The 15884-nt window shown below is 36.6% G+C and overlaps 1 protein-coding gene across 8 annotated transcripts in view; it reads left to right on the top strand.

Moving 5' to 3' along the window:
• LOC120418459 (trehalase) overlaps positions 1 to 15884 on the top strand; it is a 40372-nt gene that overhangs the window by 16102 nt on the left and 8386 nt on the right. For 3 of the 8 annotated variants that reach the window (XM_039580888.2, XM_039580886.2, XM_039580887.2), the window contains exon 1: positions 15255 to 15526. The exons of 2 other annotated variants lie outside the window; for them this stretch is intronic. Coding sequence is in view for 1 of the 6 variants with exons in the window: in XM_039580892.2 (XP_039436826.1) it covers positions 4434 to 4459 (26 nt within the window). In the remaining 5 variants the exon portion in view is untranslated. Of the gene's footprint in view, positions 1 to 3943; positions 4460 to 15252; positions 15527 to 15884 lie in introns of those variants that run through there. 3 more of the 8 variants (XM_039580892.2, XM_039580890.2, XM_039580889.2) reach the window with 3 other exon arrangements.

Here is a 15884-nt window from a genome sequence, read left to right as displayed (position 1 = left end):
CAAATTTTACACCTGCATTGTTTCGCAATTAATAGTTTTCAAAATATGTAAGCACCGTTTTTTTGTGAGAGAAATGTGGAATTTTATAAAAAATCAAAATATTCTTAAATGTGGCCAAACGTACAATAAATGATTATCAACGCAGGAAAGTGCATTTCCAATTGTTTTCGGTTGAATCGACTCCTATTCACTTTAAAATTTTGCCAAATATCTGCTTTGCAAAAAAAGGAATGATATCCATTTTCGGTATTCGTGAAAAATTTCTCAAAAAGCTAATTTTACCCTGTTTACAAATATTTCGCAAATGGCAATTAGAATACCTCAACCTTTCAAGTAAACACAGTAAAGTATACAGTAAAGTTATACATTACTGGTTAGTATAGCCGGGCCAAGCCTCCAACATGGCCGTGTCCTTCCGTGAAGGTCGATCAGGCAATGAAAATAAAACTGATCCAGCAATAAACTGTATAAATTGTGCCACAAGTATCAACCAGCTGACTAGAAACATTGCTCTGTGTGGCTTAGATCAATCTAGCTACCTACATCATGTTGTGTGTACTGGCAGTTATACTACCGACAAATGTACCAAGTTATGTCGCAGTTGCAATTAATTTTAGCAAAAAAAAAGTATTTTATAATTTTTTTTTAAATCTTAGTGAACAATGATCCACTTATTCATGTTAATTTCTATATGATTTTTAAGTCCTACGAGCTTTTCAAATGTACCACCAGTCGTCTCGTTCTGCGACAGACATCCGAGACCGACAACATCAACAGGTGTTGACGGATGTGGCGCAAACAGCCTACAACATTGTAGATGTTTCTCGACGTACCTGAAGCTATACAAGCTGGTTCTCGTTGATTCAGTTAACGACAGCATTCTGTGACGAAGAACACGAGCGTAAATTCAGTAAATGAAGCGGTTTACGAATAAGGTTGATATTTGTAGGTAACTGTTTGTTTTTTCGTTATTTTTGCTGAGTAAACAACAATATTCAGTTTGATGAATGATGAGTAATTTCCAAGAAAAAAAGTTTTCAATTGAACTAAATTTGTTTTGAAATGGTTCAAATAACTCACAAAAATATTGACATTGGATTTAAACTAGAATCAATTTTTATACAAAAGGGCATTCACCCTAGCTTATGATTTACCGTCACCATAAGTGCTAAATTGCTGGCAGCATAAATTGGTCGATGGAATCAAAGCTCGCGAAATCATGACTGTGTGATGATGACGGAGGCAAGTTTATTTTTAGACCAGCACTAAATTGAGACAATCATGCTTGATTCAGCAGGATTGGACTGAAGAGGGAAGCACGAGATTTGGGAAGAGAGTGAATTGATCAAATAGGGTTCTAGAGTCTCATGTTTATTACAGCATACATAGATAAATATTTGACCTTTTTTTTTAAACAAAAATTATTATAATGAATTTGAGATGAGTTCACCGCAAACCCCTTACGTCATATCCCGCCACATTCTCACAGCAGGTACTTGCGGTATCAAGTTAATAGTTCCTTTGTTACGGGGTGTCATTTGTACGATGCAATCCGATTCAGCAGCAGCAGCAGTAGCAGTAACTTCCACGCGATCATCACTCCATGTCCGGTTTGGTAGAATCGTATACGTCAGCCAAGCTGTATCGTGAGCTGCTATCCAAAGTCAAGGCCAGAAGGAAGTCACACCAGCCATCAAGTTGAACGTGATCAATCGAACCGACCCTCAATTCAGCCGTTAGTCTATTCACCACTCCACGGTGAGATGCATCTATAATATGCAGAAACGGTAGTGCTAGTGGTGGATGGCTAACCCGTTCAGTAGCATTCACTTTAGCAGTTTAAGTAGCTACCGCCAGCACGAGAATGTCTTTCGTACAGCCATTTAAATATTCAAGTTGAACGGAGGTTTGCATTTATAATTGCTTCAATGAACCACAGACAGCAGATAGCTTAGTCGTAAAGGCATTCGTAAATATCTTTCAAATTTACTGGAAGTTGTGCTGAAAAACGTGAAATTACTCATCGAGCTTGCTAGGGTGGAAAGTTTCTAAGATTTAAGATCTTGATTTCACATCACACATTCCAAGCAAACTTAGCAAAAAAGCAAACTGTACAAAGCAGGCGGTGAAATAAAGAGATGCTTTCCATGTGATAGAATTGTTATTGCTGAACAGGTTGTTCAATTGGAATTTGTAGAAAACATTTTTTTTTATATATAAGTAATGCCGCTTTATAGACTAGATAACTAGATTTATCATGTTCATTCTTTTGTTATCTTATTACTAATAGATTTAAAAAGTCTAAAATGTTCAATATACTCTGACAGTAATTGAAATTCAACTATTATCGAGGCTTTTAAGTTACTTATTGTGGCCTATACAAAAAAAATGCTGGCCAAAATGGAACTTTTTCCCATTATTTGATTAACCAATGTTTTCATGAAGAGCTTTGGATAGTTGAAACTTCGGATAATCGCGTCTGGACTGTAATCATCTCAGATCACCGTATCTCGTGTCTGCAGACTGGTTAACAATTATCAGTTGTTTAAGCCTCATTATACGGTCTCCTTATAAACAGATGCGCACGAGCCTCTGATGATACCTTACTTTTCTACAAACTGGACGATTGCAATTTTTGTCCAGCCATAATCATGTAGTCTGTCATCAGGTGTTGAGGGGTCAACAATTGCATTTAAATATTAGCTCAACTTGCTTGCAAGGTATTTTCTATCAATCGAATCGTAATTACATTTTAAATGTTTACTACCGGTAAAATTCTCAAAACGGTTTGGGATTTTGCTTCATCCATAAACTCACATAAAACTTTAAAACAATTCGACAGTAATTTCACCCAAATAAGGTTACCAACCCCAATTAAACATTTTCCCACGCAATTACCACCTTACAGAATGACAGCAACAAAAACGGCATTTGCAATAATTCAATTAACCCCCGACAGCCCAACCGGCTGCTGGCAGCCCATTCCATATATAAATGAATGAATACTATCTGGCTCGTGCTTGTGAAGCATCTCAACGGGCAGGCGACTCAACTCATTAGTATAAGCGCAGTGGCGGTGGCTGAGAATAGCATCACAATTATATGTGCTTCGCGTGTGGGGTTTTGGGTTTGATTGTTTACAAACCTGCTTCCGCTAATTAGCTGTAATTTCAGTAATCCGCTATTATCAACCGCTATTCTCATATTTTTTCTGGGGGTTCCTTGGCCAAAATTATCAGACCCGTGTCAACCCTAGTAGAGTGACTTTCACCGTACTAGGGTTGTCCCTTTAAATAGAAATTTTTGTACATTTTCGCAAAAAACTCATTTTTGATAAAATCGTAACTCATATTGGAGAATTGATGTGCATTTAAATTCATGATGCGATTTCACACATGAATTAATATAAAATTTGAAAGCGAAAGAGGTAGTTTTTTTGAACGCGTTTTTATATTTTGAGTGTTCAATTGCACATTCTCATTATTTTTTTATTTTTCAAGCTTTACATGAAAAGATTTTTTAATGCGCACTGTTACACAGTACATTTCCAATTTATTAGTCAATAAAATATTATTTACCTCCTCTTGAAGTGGCCAGCTCCTTGAACTCATAAACAACCCTTTAAATGTGGTACACATTTATCTTTCACGCAATTTGCTTACTTCCAATGTGGCCAAATTATTGACAAATCAATTCACATAGGTACTTGCAAACTGCCTCCGTTTGTTTGCTGGAAAGATACCAGCGCGAAACACCCTACTTTTGTTGATCATATCTGTTAACCCTTTCCGATCAGATGTTCGAAAACGTGCCTCTCTTTGTCGGTCACTACAGATTTTTTTTTTTGCACTGGTCAAACCAATTTGCCATAATTTAAGCTTTATATTCCAGGACAAAAGGCGAGATTGTCGCCTCTTTTGAACAGTTAGTAAAGAGCTGCTGAACCGAGAGGAAAGAAGTGGATTTTTCACAAACAAAAAAACATGATTTTATGATAGTTTTTGTAAGGCGCGTGTTCGTCATTTTTTTTTGTCTCCAACTTATTCGTGACAATAGAACCTGTACGTACGTGACGAGCAACTCTGTGTGTTGAGGTGTACATTTCTCGGGTTGCCATGATGGGACGATAACGACGATTCGCGACGCCGAAAAATTGACGATAATTGGCCGCCAGGTGGATCATTATTGAACCTTTTTTTTGCGATAATTTTATTTCGCGATGATTGTGTGATTTTCGTCTCGCGATCCACACGAACGACGGTTATTTTGAAGAGTTTGTGACAGGTGCCGAAAACTTGGGATCATGCGACGGTGACATCCAGCCGAAGGGCCATAACCACGTGCTTCCGTGAACGTTCCGGCGACGACGATTCCTTGGAGGTCGTTCAGGACAACTTCGGATTCACCGCGGATTTGGTCAACGCAGCTCCAAAATGGTCTGCGCACTGCTGGGTGGAAGGTGAATATCTTAGGTTTTCTTAAATTTTCGTCTTTTTTCTACAAAATGACGTTAGCGACAATTGAAAAAATAGACATATATATTACATTAGATACTATATTATCTCGCAAAGTTACATTGACATCATTTTATGCGATTAAATCAGCTCCAGTAGTTTAGTGCCCCCTTCCTTGTTATCAGTATGCAAAGAGGTTAGCTCGAGTGGCGCAAATGACGGGCAGTTTTTATTGTTTCCAGGGCGCCAAATTGAGCCAACAAGCAGTTTAACCAAACAAACAACGTTTCAAGGGCTTTAATAGGGCCCGTACCTCCGAAAAACCCCTCAAAGGTATCTAAAAATAACCCAAAGATTGCCAAATGATACCAAAATAGCCTTGTGATATGAACTTCATTGCCAGTTATGCTGGGGTTACCGAACGTAAAGGGTTTCCTAATTTTACGAGTTTATCAAGCCGCATGCACGCTTTTAAAAGGCAATAAATATTTGCTTTTGATATGTAAAGTGCGACATTTGTTGCGCTGGATAGTCGGTCATGCATGCAGAAAGTGTAACCGATAAGTTAAACTTGAAATATCGACCCCTGTTTTTTTTTACACGTTGAGGACGCCCAAGCGCAATAAAAACAAACTAATTAATATGATTGTCTGCAACTCTTTACAACTTTGCTTCACTTTGCTTCACAATTTCGCTGAAACAAACAAACACATTCGGGGAAAATTCGTTGAATTTGTTTTTTTTTATTTAAAGCTTTCCAAAATTATAAGCTTTCTTTGAGCCTATTTTGGATTTAAACTTAAAAAGCAAAAAATTAATTACCAATACTAAAAACTGAGAAAAAAATTAAACTAGCTGTATTTCTTGTGATATAAGTTTGTTTTACTGAAAAATTGTTCCGTGAGTTTTATGTTTGTAAAAGTGTCGTTGCATAAAAAGTAGAGCGTCCTATTCCCGGGGTTACAAATTTCCCGGGAAACGGGAATTTTCAACAAATTTCCCGGAAAATCCCGGGAATTCCCGGGAAATTTTAAATTAATTGAAAATTGTTATGATCTTGGGTTTGATTAATATTTTGCAATAAAATTGTATATGACAGCAACTCTAATGGTTAAAATAAATGTGAAGATCAATTAAAAGCTTGACTGCATGTAGAAAATCATACAACTACAAGTAAATTATTATTATTTTCTGATTTTATAAGATCAAATTGGATATTAAACCAAAAAATGATCTTAATTTGTTCAAACAAATTATATTCGTTTCAGCTCTTGAACAAAATAGTAAAGCTTTTTAGTTTTATTGAAAAATCTCACTTCTCGTTATACTTCAAACAACTTATTTTTTTTTTAATATTAGAAACAAGTTTTTAAAATATTGTGTTGGCACCTCTGAAACAGTACAAAGTAGTTTTGAATGATTTTTTTATGGTTTTATTATGGCACATGGTTTTGGGGTTTATAATTGACTTCGGCTGAAATTTTTTTTCACAGCGCAAAAACCATTCTTTTTTTTCAAATTTAACCCTAACACCTATTGTTGCATCAGTGCTCCATTATAATGTCTTGAATAGTAGGCATTAAACAAATTGAAGAAATTCTTCTTGCAGAAACCTATTTGAAATATTTAATGTTACTACATAATTCAATTTTCATCGCATTTGATCATGATAAACAAAAACGTAAAGAATCTCAATTTTGTTAAAAGTTTATTTTCATTAAGCTAGATCTATTTCCAGATGCCTCTAAGATTAATATTAAATCAAATTAGTCTTATTTTAAAATTTTATGATCCTCCGATTAATTATTTTTATTAGAACTGAACAATAACTGGAATTGAGCTAATTTTTGTTGAGATTCTTCTTTTTTTTTCAGAGCAATTTCACAAAATTGGTTTCAAAAAGTTGAGAATATGTATACTTTTGCTTGAATTTCGGGAATTCCCGGATATTTCCAAATTTCCCGGGAAACGGGAAATATATTTTATATTTTATTATTTTTTTATATTTTTTCGTTTGACAAGAGTTGGTGTCAAAACTGTCAAACCATCGGGATTTGATTGTATTACATCTGGGAATTGTGAGGGATTTTGTGTCAAATTCATGTGTAATTTTTACATCAAGAACTGGTGAATATTAATAAATATCTGTTAAATTTATTTTTTTTACACATTATTTTTCAAAAAGTTTAAAAAAATAATATTCAACCATCCACATTTCGAACACATGAATTCATAAAAAAAAGTTGAAATTTACAATGTTTTGAATTAAAAATAATGCATAAAACGCGGCATGTCAGCCTTTTGGGTGTTAAGTACAGTTCAGCCCTTTAATGGAATAGTGTTCATATATACCTAAAATATGACCGAAAATCGATATTTTGACAATTTGGTTCTATTTTGAGGACAGATTCAGATTCAGCGGTCAAAATTACATGGAAAACATGTAGCTCAACAATTTTCAAATTTAGGGTGGTCACTTTTCACACTTTTCCCTTGAAAATTTAGAAGGCCGAATGGAGCGTGGGTTCGATTCCCGCCTTATCCTTCTGAAGCTTTTCGTTCAATGTTTGTCCCACTAATATTTGTATTCAGTCTGCAAATACGGTGTGAGAAAAACATTTTAGACATTTTCAAATGAAGATATCTCGAGTTTAAAGAAAAACACCCCTTAGATTTTTCAGCGTTTGTAGAGCTAGATCTCCCTTTTCGAATGCAACCTGGCGCATAAAATTTTGCCTGGGTCTTTTTGAGATATTTAAGAATAAATCTGCATCTTTTTTACCTTAAGAGCGAGTCCACGAACAGGGCCCTTTGTATGGGACGTCGTTTGGACCTCACCAATCTGCCTGAAATTTTCAGGGGTTGTTTGTACATATAAAAATAGCATCTGGCCAAAATATGAGCACTCTAGGTCAACGAGAAGTGGGGCAAATCGGGACACAAAGTTTGAAAGCCCAAAAACGTCAAAAATCTTAAAAAGGCTATAACTTAGACAAAATTCAATTTATTTTCAAAATTCAAAATGCATCTGAAAGGGTTTAAAAAATGCAACAAAATGCAGGATAGAGCATCCCAATTGGTTAAATCTAAAGAGAGTTATTGGCATTTTAGTGAAAAAAAAGCATAATTTTCAAACTCAAATAAAAAAGTGTTCCATCCAGATATCAACTCGGTTCGACCTGCAGCTTGTAGGGGACATCTGGGACTACCATCTGAAACTGAGAACGCTTTGGGTAAGGCAGTTTAACATATTAAATAGACACTTTTACTTTTAGTGAATTTTTTGGTTGTAAATTTTTGCTCGGGGGACCCTTTAGATCCCATTTTCTGGTGATAATTTTATCATATTCGTGTTCCTGAGACAATTTCACATAAGAAACATGCATAAAAATGTTTATTTTGATCCATTTTAACCCTTTAAAAATAAAAGTTAAAAAAAATCTTCGATTCACCTTTTCATGAAATTCAAGCTCGTTTCCAAGGATACTAGATGACACCAGAAAAAAGCAGCTTTTTAAATTTTTTTTAACTTTTATTTTTAAAGGGTTAAAATGGATCAAAATAAACATTTTTATGCATGTTTCTATTGTGAAATTGTCTCAGGAACACGAATATGATAAAATTATCCCCAGAAAATGGGATCTAAGAGGTCCCCCGAGCAAAAATTTACAACCAAAAAATTCACTAAAAGTAAAAGTGTCTATTTAATATGTTAAACTGCCTTACCCAAAGCGTTCTCAGTTTCAGATGGTAGTCCCAGATGTCCCCTACAAGCTGCAGGTCGAACCGAGTTGATATCTGGATGGAACACTTTTTTATTTGAGTTTGAAAATTATGCTATTTTTTCACTAAAATGCCAATAACTCTCTTTAGATTTAACCAATTGGGATGCTCTATCCTGCATTTTGTTGCATTTTTTAAGCCCTCTCAGATGCATTTTGAATTTTGAAAATAAATTGAATTTTGCTTAAGTTATAGCCTTTTTAAGATTTTTGACGTTTTTGGGCTTTCAAACTTTGTGTCCCGATTTGCCCCACTTCCCGTTGACCTAGAGTGCTCATATTTTGGCCAGATGCTATTTTTATATGTACAAACAACCCCTGAAAATTTCAGGCAGATTGGTGAGGTGGATGCGAGATGGGTATGCTTTGCTCGTGGACTCGCTCTTAAAATGGCTGAACTTTCGACCCTGAAGTCCAAATCGACTTGTCAAATATAAAAATGTTATTTTTTTATGTTCGTTTTTTCGGTACATTCTGTACTCAAAAAGGCCTAAAGTTATAAACGCTCTAAAACTGTTACGATGTGACCTTTTTGGCAAAATTTTATATTTTCAATATTCTAAGTTATGAAAACGTGAGATAACCCGAGTAAAATTCCATAGCTTTGCAATAACTTTACGATCGGCATTGAACTTGCCAGTAAACACAAACCGTGACGTACAGCACCTTATCTCTGCCAAGCTTTCCCGCAGATGAGTGCGCGAGACTGGGCTCTCACGTTGCCTCGTGCGAATTCAAAAGTCGCGTTTAGATTTGAAAACACACAATACAAACCATCTGCACGTTCCTAGTACGATTCCCAACAGAGCTGTTCTCTGATCGTCTAATCAGTCCCACTCGTGCTACTAAACCATTCGCACTACCGTCGTGACACTTCCGATCGTGCGTTTCCCGGATTTAATTCCGCTTCAAGTCGTGTTTTTTTTGCGATATTAAGTTTTTATCAGCAAACGACATTAAAAAACGCTTGTTGTATACCAACTTTGGTATGCATCTGAACCGGCGAGATGTTTGCGCTGCGTTGCCACCTTTACAACCATCATCTGGCTCCGTATCAACCGGCGATCGCTGTCAAGTTCATTGGAACTTGGCTGAAATGCGGCAGCAGTCGCTCCTGCAGCACTTCCGTTACTTCCGCCAGCAGCACGGGAACAACAGCTGCTGCTGTCATCAAAGACGGCCAGCAACAGCAACAACCCCGAAGGACGCTGTACGGCCAGACACTGGCGATGATCAGGCGCGACCTGTTCAGGTAACGATCGGATCGCATTCATAAACAAACAACACCGCGTCGACAAAGTAGACATAGCAGACATTGTTTTGTTTCGCGCTGTTCTGTCTCTGGGGGATGAGCTGTCATCGACGCCGGCCATAATGGCGGACGGGATTTGCTATAAATCCCGTCGTGCAAGTGTAGGATGCATGGGATTACATGCGCTTCAAACCAGCGTCTAGTAAGCGTAGGAAATAAGTGCGCATAATCGAAGGTGGGTTGCTATCAGCGATCATGTCAAACAGCCCCAACCAAATGTCGTTCATCCAGAAAGTCAGTGTTTGTTTTCGTTTGTCAAGGATGTCCAAATATTTCAAGATTCAGAATGATTATGATCATAGGAAATCTGTAATCTCGTGATTTGTCTGCTTGTACTAGCAAGCCGGCACGTGCCGTTTGTTCAAGCGCTTTTGAATTGGAATCACGCTACTCGCGGTCAGGGCGTGTGGTTGCATGAGGAAACAGCTACATTGAGTCATTCTGGAGGAGTGATTGGACCTTATTTATACAGTATTTTATGGTGAACCTTTTCTATAGAAGGCATGAAATATTAGCATTTTTGTGTCAAGTTACTAGCAAAATGTCTGCACAAAATTTTTACTTGAATAATTTGATTCAATAATCAAATATTTCTTAACAATGTTTCTTAACTTTTTTGTATATCATATAAAAATTATAAAATAGATCTTCTAGTAATACACGAAATTCCATAATTAACCCTGTTTATAAAATCATTAAGAAACTATGTGACCTGGTTTGATTTTCGAGATCAAAACATTTCTAAATGTCAACTTTTTTATATCTTCAACAACCACTCCAATTAATTATGATTTTGCTTGGCAGTCATGTTATCAATCTCAATTAATTCTGCAGTACAAGCAATACTCGTCACCTGATAGGGGGCAGCGGAAAAGCATTATATAGAGATACGACACGTTATTTGCTCATCAAAACAAGTCTTGACATAAAAAGGCCCATCAAGCGTCAAACAATGCATCATTTTTTGCCCAGGAACATGTCCAAATCTAATCCGCCAGATTTTGCACTTGGCGTTGTTGTTGCTGATAAATAGATAGATTGGATGGTGCTCGTTTCTGTTTGTTCGAAAGTGTTCATCTTTTATCTTCAAATACGAGCAAGAAATATTTGTCACATTTGGTTTATTTAGAAAACACAATTAAAGAGTAAAAAACTTTTTTTTTATTTACATCATTTTGTTTACAAAAAAATAAATAACCTTCAAAGTGTCCCATTTGAGTAAACATTTGAAAATAAATGTTTAACAATCTACAGTGGACTCTCTCTGTGTCGAGAGCTGGAGGTATCCAATTAAAGAACAAAAAAAAACCAAAGCTTGTAATTGAAGTGACTGAAAAATTAATTGACAAGTGGAGCAATATTGATATCGAGAAGATCGACAGCCAGAGAGTCGACAATATTTCAAATATTTGATCGTTGGTTTACAGATTGTAGATGATTTTTCAATTGAAATTTTATTTGAAAAATTTAATTTAAAACAAATCTCTAAAATTTCGCAAATCGACTCTTCATTATATTTTTTGTATGAACTCTGTCCATCGATTCTTTATGTCTAAATAAGCCATTTTGCATCATTAGTTTCTTCATACAAATTGAAGGGCTGTTCAAAGAAAAGTGCTATGAAAAAATTCGAAAATCTGTCTCTCGAGAAGGGATTTTTTAATCGATTTAGTGTCTTCGGCAACGTTGTAGGTTATGATTAGCACAATAAGGCTTTCTAGGCCCAGTGAAAAAAATATAATTTAACCCAAAAATGACGAACTTTTCGTCACAGTGCTCTGATGCAAACAAAGACCGAGCTCGAGCTGTCACAGCCCTGCGAAGTATGTTTGCTGACATATCGGGCGGCCAGTCAAAAAAACCAGTTAGAAGTCGCCTGACAAAAAAAATTGCTAGAAAGAGATAGGAAACCTGATGCAAACAAACGTCCAGCTGTAATGTAAACATACTTTGAATGTGTTGGTAAATTTCTGACTAGAAAGCCTTATTAAGCAAAAAATCAGTTACACTCTGAAAAAATAACCCGTTTTTTGCCTTCCTCACTGAGGTAAGGCTAGAATCTCACTTATCTGTATGAAAACTATGTCCGGATCTGACACCCATCGCTGGATAGGTAATCGAAAGACCACTTAAACGCGTCTAAAATTTTGAAAATCTGGCAACTATGTCTCGAGTTATGTCCACTTAAGCGATATTTATGTACTTTTTTTGAAGCCTGATCTTAATTGGGTGAAGCTGGCTCAAAACGCACTTGGTATTCAGTCTTATCAAGGCACCAACCACATAGGTGGATTAAGTTAGTTTTTAAACTACATCTTATTGCAATAACTCGATTTTGACAAACTTAACGTCCTTAGTTTTTTTATCATTTTGATATGTTTAGTAGTTAAAATGTGGCAACTTTTGAGCTCATTAACGTTTTGGTTTTGGCCAAGCTATGGCTCTTTGAAAAACAAATTGGAAAAAAATCGAAAATGCGAAAAAAAATTTAAAAAATAATATTTGAATTTAAAAATTATAAATCGTAAAGAACTTTTGTAAAAATTTGTCAAATCGTTTTCGAGTTATAGCCATTTTTAGGTTAAATTTTTAAAAATAAATTTCTTTTTCAATTTTTAAAACTGATATCCATCCTTGTCCATCTTTGAAAAAAAATAATCAAAAAGCTGAGAAAATTCACTTTCATTTGCTTTTTAGAACATTGTTGATCCGTCCTTTGATTGCTAAGATATTATTACGCAAATATTGAAATGAGCATGAGCATGAGCATGAGCATGAGCATGAGCATGAGCATGAGCATGAGCATGAGCATGAGAGATCACCCATGGTTGCCCCTCCGTTGCTGAACAGAACCGTAATATCCTTTCAGCACTACTGATTATAGGCTTCGACGATCTAGTGGTGTTTCCCTTATCAACAGCATGTATGAATGCGCTGAAAAGATAAAACATCATGATTGCTAAAGCTAGATCAGTTGCGAATAGGTAACAGTCATTGGCCACCAACGGCGCCCGCCATGTCAGTTTGAAGACCTCGATTTTAAGGGACGGGAATGTTAGTTAGCGCAGGTTGCTACTAGGGCAGCTGATTTACTCTGTGCTTACACCCCACGAGCGCCAGGAACCTGAAAATTTGTTAGTAGGATAGGGTGTTTGGTCAGGATTCATCATAGAAGATGATGATGCGACCCAAAATCATAGTGATTGTTGAACGGTATTATTCTCAGATCGGGGTTCAAATCCCGGCTCGGACTAACACAACTGGTGATCTTTTCCCTTCTGGAATCGATTGCTTAGTAAAGGGAAGGTAGTGTATCGTCACAAACTGAACCTTATCACGACACCTTAGGGAGGCGACCTATGGAATGTTAACATTAACCTTAACATGTTAACATTAAGTTGAGAATGAAACTGCCACTGAATCCGCTTTGTAAATGCCGGCCCCGATACTCTTCAAGGGTGTTCCCCTCAGGAACTGGGAAAGATTTACTTACTATTATTCTCAAGGCGAGCAATCGGATGCTGCGGATGAGACATTTCCCGTTTATCTGTTGTTAAATTTTAAATGAAATGGTTTAGTCTTAGACAGCCGGCTGTGGAAATATAGAACCAAAATCATTTGAAATTAATGAATGAAAGATTGAACAGTGCAATTTTTAACTTGAGATGATTTTACGAGTTTTAAATGATTGATGTTTAGTGAGGTACTGGTTAACGTTGCGAACGACGAGTTACAATGTTTATTGAGTTAAAATGGTATGATAGGGTTTTGTTGTTGTTGCACACCGACAACGGACGCAAACAATTTTGCGACCCAACGAAAGGCATCGCAAATCGCACTGGCTAGCTGTCATCGGGACAGCCAGAGCCAGCCGCACCTTTACACACACACACGCACGCGAAACATTAAGTGATCAAAAATAGTTCTCTGGTATCCTTTTTATCGTTTTCGGTAAAAATTTACACAGGGCTTTAGGACTCTATTGTGAAAATAATTACAAGCAAGCTTCCCTGCACCGTGCGGTACACGCGGTTCACTTGCACCTCGGGTTTGCTATGCGCCTGCTTTGTTCGGTTTACACCCGTACCCGACTCACACGAACCGAGGGTATTTTGGTTCATCGTACCAGCGCACCACGACACTCTCGGTTCGCCGCGTCGGTTTTGTGTCTGGCACTCACCCATGGCATGAACCTGGTATATGAGCCAAGGTGCTTCACTCGTTACGAGCCGAGGTACGTGCCGTGGCACGCGTTGGCGGTACAAAACGGGTTCAATACCACGACACGTACCACGGCACGCTGGGTTCATGCCATGGGTGAGTGCCAGACACAAAACCGATGGGGCGAGCCGAGAGTGTCGTGGTGCGCTGGTACGATGTACCAAGTTACCAATACACAAATGGGTTCAGGCACGTACCGAAGCTAGAAAACCAAACCCGCGGTGTGCGTTGGCACTGGCGCATGGGAAGCTTGATTACAAGCCTTTCTGTTCGTATTAAATCCGTATCTTTTAATTAGCAAAAAACATAGACTAGACATATCAAAGTTATTCCAATTTACTGTTTTGGTTAAGTCACATACAAGCACATACAATAGATTGTTTGAAAATTTATAGGAATCTTCTTTGCAATACTTTTTTTTTTAAATTGGTCCGCGATTTTAAGAAATTGAGACGAAATCATAAAACTGGAACCACAATTTTTTCATGTTTTGTATGTTATGTATGTTGTTTTTTTTCGTATGTTATTCTACAGTATGTTTATGTTATAATATAATTTAATTATATAATTTTAGAGAAATTACCAGATGTATAAAAAAATCTATTTTTTTAAATCCTTTTAAAAAACCATTAACAATCTGTATAAGTATTCAATTCAACTATGTATGTATTCAATTTTACTATGTCAAGGAGTGCATGGTAATTTTAAACCTCGAATATGGAGAGAATGATTTCGTAATTGCTACCATGCAGTTTTGAGGAAGGATGGTGCATTTTATCATATTTGCGTTTACTTTTACCGAAAAGTCGCTGTTATTTTAATAAGCAGCATTTTTAGTAAATGTTTTTAAAACTACCATGGTCGGGCTTTGGGTGTATACAACACAATAACCGCGTGTTTCCCAACTAAAATTTCCACTTTATAAACATATATTCCCGCATTTCCCGAGAGCTCGCTCCCGATTGCGCCACATTTTCTAAACATTTCATTAATCTTATCTGGAAATAGACTAATCATGAATATCAACCAGACCGCAAATCCAGCTCCTCTGGCTGGAGGCAGCCCCCTCACAGTGGGATTGATATGTTTAATAATGCAAATGCCACTCGAACAGAAACAACGCGTTTGCTGGACTTTTTCCGTGAAAAACCCCGCAGTGGGAAATAAAACTGCAAAATTGATTCACAGTTAAAAAGTAAACTTTTTGAATTTTATATTTTTTAATTCAGTAATTTTTTATAAGACATTTAATCTGAGGCTTTATTGTTAAATAATTTTGCTAAAAAATAGAAAAAAATCTTACTAAAAAGATAATTAAATTCAAACTTAATTTTACTGTGCACTGCTGCAGTATCAACCGGTACAACTAACTTAGCCAAAGTTCTCCCGAACGCGACTTATTTGAAGTACTTCTCTCTCTAGGTGCTACCTACAAACTAGTACTACACAGAGTTATAAAAGTGAGCCACCTCAATTTCGCCCAATTCACTCGTCTGCCAAACGCCGGCAAGAAAGGATCTCGCGGGCTTTTTACTCGTTCCGTCGTTTGCCGGCCCCGGTACGAGCGATAATAGAGGATCTCTAATTACGGCTGAAATTGCAAGTTTGTTTTTTTTTTCGTTAAAGTGTTAGTTGAGTCGCGAGCGGAAAAGAGTGATTACCTGTGAGCGAAAAATATTATTCACAACTGGTTGATAGCTGCCATACAGTTTTGTTTTTTTGGGAGTGCGAATCAATTGAAGTGATTGTGTGGAAAGGTAGAATAATTGGGACTTTGTGGTGGAACTCGGTTGGAAAACGCTGGGCGCCAGCCAAATTACAGTCGTGGATTTCAGTGAAGTTTCATAAAAAATGTGTTATTGTGAAGAGACTCGAGTCGAATAGTGCAAATCTTTACAAGTTCCGAAACGTTTCAGTTCCATTAATACCAATTTGATGAAAATAATTGCAGTGCAAAAAAGTGGTTGCTGAAAATCATTTTAATTATTTATGCACAACTCTTCCAAAATAAAAAAAAAAATATGAATTATGTTTTTGCTACTGAATTTGGGGTATTTTTTAACTTTACAATTGCTGCAGAAATCTGAAACTAAAAATTGTCTTTTTAATCTAACT

This window comes from Culex pipiens, chromosome 2 (assembly GCF_016801865.2).
Source record: "Culex pipiens pallens isolate TS chromosome 2, TS_CPP_V2, whole genome shotgun sequence".
Lineage (NCBI taxonomy): Eukaryota > Metazoa > Arthropoda > Insecta > Diptera > Culicidae > Culex > Culex pipiens.
The sequence above is the reverse complement of the archived record's forward strand: the minus strand, read 5'-3'. Positions and strand labels throughout refer to the sequence as shown.